We start from the raw sequence: 3,823 nt of genomic DNA on the forward strand, positions 1-3,823 counted from the left end.
AGCTTGCGAGGTTTTCTTCTTATTATTTTTATGGTGAAAACGATTCTTATTTTGTATTCCAAAAACTTGTGCGCGCGACGAACTCATGGGCATCCATAGAGTCAACTCCATATGCATTGGTGTCATATAAACGAGTCTTTATTGTGCGCGAGAGGTACTGTCGCCACCCTCGAGATGATAATTGGAGTGCCAACATGTGTTTTCACTAGCGTGCGGCGTGAATATGTCAGTCGAATGACGAATTCTATATTCGTGGCGTCTCTATTAGAAAAAAGGTCTACTTAAAAGGAAACAAGGGAGTTTCTACCCCAAATGTATCTTCCCAACTGCCCCCTATGTTGTACCAATGGTTCCATATTAATATACTTATCATATAGGGGCTCGTAAGCATATATATGTTCTTACAGGGAGTCATATTCATATACTTATTTTACATAGGGACATATATGCATATATCCCATAAAATAAAATATCAATGCACGCTATTTAAAAGTCACCTCGTTTGTTGTGCTGTGGACCCCACTCATGATAAGCCCATGACTCAGCCGGCGTGACAAGTGTCCCCGCAGCCCAGGTCCCATGACACTTGTCCACCGCCGCGCGCCACCCTCATGACATGTGGTCCCCGCCGCGCGTCGCCCCCGTGACATGTGGTCCCCACGGCCCCAGGTCCCATGACACCTGTCCACCGCCACGCGCTGCCCTCATGACATGTGGCCCCCGCCACGCGCCGGCGGCGTGAGGCGTGGTCCCCACGGCGTCTCCTCCAGCAGTAGCCCCACCCACCGCAGTGGCAACGCCCATGAGGCCATACACGCTCCCTCTTTTGTTCTCTTCTTTGGTGCCGGGTCAAGCTTTGGCGTTCAACCTCTAGTGATTAATTGCGCAAGGCTGCCAAAGATAGAGCTTATCAGTAGATGGATGGAAGCTTCGTCGCTAAGCCCAGAGATGTCCGTTTTCACTTTATCGTGGTGCATATTAAATCAGTACAGCTGCGGTGACGCATCGATCGAACCAACTGTGAAATTTGAAATTTTGCCCGCAAAAGAGTTCGAAATGAGAACATCGAGATAAATTTTCCTGGACAAATCTTTGTTGATCATCTGTTACACAGATACACCACAGATGATAATGATAATCTCTGTAATAACCAATTCATACATTGCTAAGTAACACTGCTAAGTATCTCTTCCCCTGTGCCTGCATTACACAGATCACTAACAGAAACACACCCAGTATCCATCCACCCGACCCGAAGGCGAACATCGAACGACGACGACGAAACGCGTCACGATTACATATAATCCACAACGTCCACAACACCATCGGTAATGTACAAGGGTTTATCGTTATTCCTTTATTCAGACATAACAGAGCATTTCACTGCAAGGCCGGACAACATGGAGAAGGTTCTGAGTTGGTCTGTCAGGAAGCCCAGCAGCATCGCTTAACAACGTCTATTTTGTAGCACGGGCCCATCACCGGGACGGTGGGGGCGGCATCGGGTACATCGGAGCCCGGGGCACCACGGTCCCTGGGACCGGGGCGTGCATGGCGTATCCCATGTGAGGCGGGGCGGCGACAGGGAGCGTGACCGGGGTGCCGACGGCGGACACGAGGGGGCCGCCCACCGGCTGCCCGATGGTGGTGCCGAAGGCGTCCACGCCTGGAGGCAGGTTCCCTGGCTGGTGCGGAGATTGCTTGGGGGACTTGCCAGGGACTGCGGCCTGCCCATTTGTGCCTGTGATTGGGCCCTGAGCAGCTGATGCCTCTCCGTTCACGCTGGTGATGTCGTGAATGCTTGATCGCCGCCTCTCCCTGTTCATCGAGTTGAGGCGGATGAAGTACTTCTGGGCGTGACTGGCGACCTGAGTGGGCGTCCTTGAGATCACGAAGTTCCTTGAGATGCTCCTCCAGTCACCTTTGCCATACTTTTCAAGTCCAAGAAGGAACAACCTGCAGGTTAAGAATCAGGTCATAGCATAGATCAGTGACTAGTAAAGAGAAACCTGGAGGAGGCAGTATCCATCAGTTTGCAACCAAGCACTTCCCCTAAAATATTTAAATGCAGTCAGTACTGAAATTAGCTTCTCGAGTTAATTATGAATAACATTATCTTTCTTATTCAGCCACAGAAATGATCACAACCACTGTGATCAACTACTTTGGAATTTCACAAGAACGGCAAATGACTGAAATATGTGGACTACTTCTAATGACATGTAGCACATGCCAAAACGAACATGTACTGGTCATGTGCTTTCGGGGTTGAAAGCTTTAACACAGAACAGTGAATAATTATTGCCCAAAAGGTGTTATATATACACCAACAGATGAGAAACCATATGTAGAATTTATAGAAGCAAGGAGCAGAACTTCGAAAAGAAGTACACCATTACATAGTGCTGCACCAAATGTGAAATGCTTGATGATATACTTGAATTCACATTTAGAAGGAAAGAAGTGTACTGTAAAAGGTTCCATATCGGAAAGATATTCACTCAACTAAATGGAGGTCGAGTTTTACTTGCCACAATAACCTATCAAACAAGAGATTACTTTCTAACATTTTAGTATATTTAGGATAGCAAACTAGCATGAGAAAATCTACTAAAATCAGTCAACCCAGACAATGAAAATAAATGTGTGAAGAAATAGTCCAAAGGGTTCCTTCCCTTAAACAATTAAATCTGTTTTAGTACCTAGAACACATTTGAAAAATCTTTCTTCCATAGGTAACCACAGTTCTGAGTTTCTGACATCTGAGTAAAGACTTTTCATGATAAGGTAACATGTGACAAACTAAAGTAGTTAGTCCAACAAAATGTCAGAACATACACAATCCTTTTACAGTGACGGAGCTGTCCATGTGACAAACTAAAGTAGTTAATCCACCAATAGAGGCACTGAATCTACGAACAACCACGCAAGACGTGACCTAATCTGCAAAATACGACAAATCGACAAACGTACACGCATCCAGTCTCCAATAGAAAGCAGTAGCAGGAGGAGGAGGACAGCTAAAAGAGCAAATTTCCAAAACACTCGGGGCATTGCAACTACACGGGTGTATCAGCAGAATCGCCAGTCAAATAGTAGTGATATTTTAGCTCTGAGGCAACCCAATCAATCAAACATCTAAGTATAACTCAAAATTGCTCTATGAACAGATAAGGTAAAAAAGTGGAGGAAACATGTGCTGGCTCCTCTGCAGACAATAAAACGAAGGCTGGATGCACGAACCTGTGCTCATCCTCAGTCCAGAGGATCCCCTTCCGGCCCTCCTGCTCGACAGACTTGGACGAACCCTTCGGCCCATGCCCTCCGCGTCCTCCTCCTACCCTACCGCCGCCCTTCTTCCCGCCGGAGCCTCCCTCCTCAGGACTCCCGCCATCAGTGTACACGGGAAGCGGCACCCGGCCCGCCTCTATGGCGTCCACATCCGCCACCAACAGCTCATAGTGCCGCTTGATCTCCTCGGCTGTCTTCCCCCCAACAGCATCAGCTATCTTGTTCCACACTGCCTCACCCTCCCCGAGATCCACCAACGCCAGCGCATTCTCAAACGCTTTGTTCTGCTCCCATGTCCACCCTCCGGGCCCAGACCCGGATCCGGACCCCTTCACCTCAACGACGCCGGCCATGTTGTTCCACACAGCCTCGCCCTTCTCCAGATCCACCAACGCCGGCGTACTCTCGAACACCATGTCCTGCTCCCACATCCACCCTCCGGACCCGAACCTGGATCCCTCCTCAGTCACCATGGCCGACATATTCCCCGGCCCCGAAGAAGAGAAAAAAAAACTAGATGGCCCTATAGGAT

General features: G+C 48.5%; 2 protein-coding genes across 2 annotated transcripts in view; both read right to left on the bottom strand.

Annotated features, from left to right (window-relative positions):
- Positions 1-1,075: 1,075 nt before the first annotated feature.
- The window catches only part of LOC123055197 (transcription factor SRM1), a 4,882-nt gene continuing 2,134 nt past the window's right edge, over positions 1,076-3,823 (bottom strand). Inside the window, exon 2 of the mRNA XM_044479178.1 lies at positions 1,076-1,956. Within this exon, the coding sequence (XP_044335113.1) occupies positions 1,479-1,956 (478 nt within the window). The 3' untranslated portion in view covers positions 1,076-1,478. The remainder of the gene's footprint in view (positions 1,957-3,823) is intronic.
- Positions 1,963-3,817, bottom strand: LOC123055198 (transcription factor SRM1-like). Its single transcript, XM_044479180.1, has one exon. The coding sequence runs from the start codon at positions 3,771-3,773 to the stop codon at positions 3,150-3,152; it is 624 nt and encodes a 207-aa protein (XP_044335115.1). The 5' UTR covers positions 3,774-3,817; the 3' UTR covers positions 1,963-3,149.

This window comes from Triticum aestivum, chromosome 2D (assembly GCF_018294505.1).
Source record: "Triticum aestivum cultivar Chinese Spring chromosome 2D, IWGSC CS RefSeq v2.1, whole genome shotgun sequence".
Taxonomy (NCBI): Eukaryota; Viridiplantae; Streptophyta; class Magnoliopsida; order Poales; family Poaceae; genus Triticum; species Triticum aestivum.

Excerpts from the sequence above, each read along its gene's own strand:
- LOC123055198 (XM_044479180.1), bottom strand. The coding sequence starts at position 3,773 with ATGTCGGCCATGGTGACTGAGGAGGGATCCAGGTTCGGGTCCGGAGGG.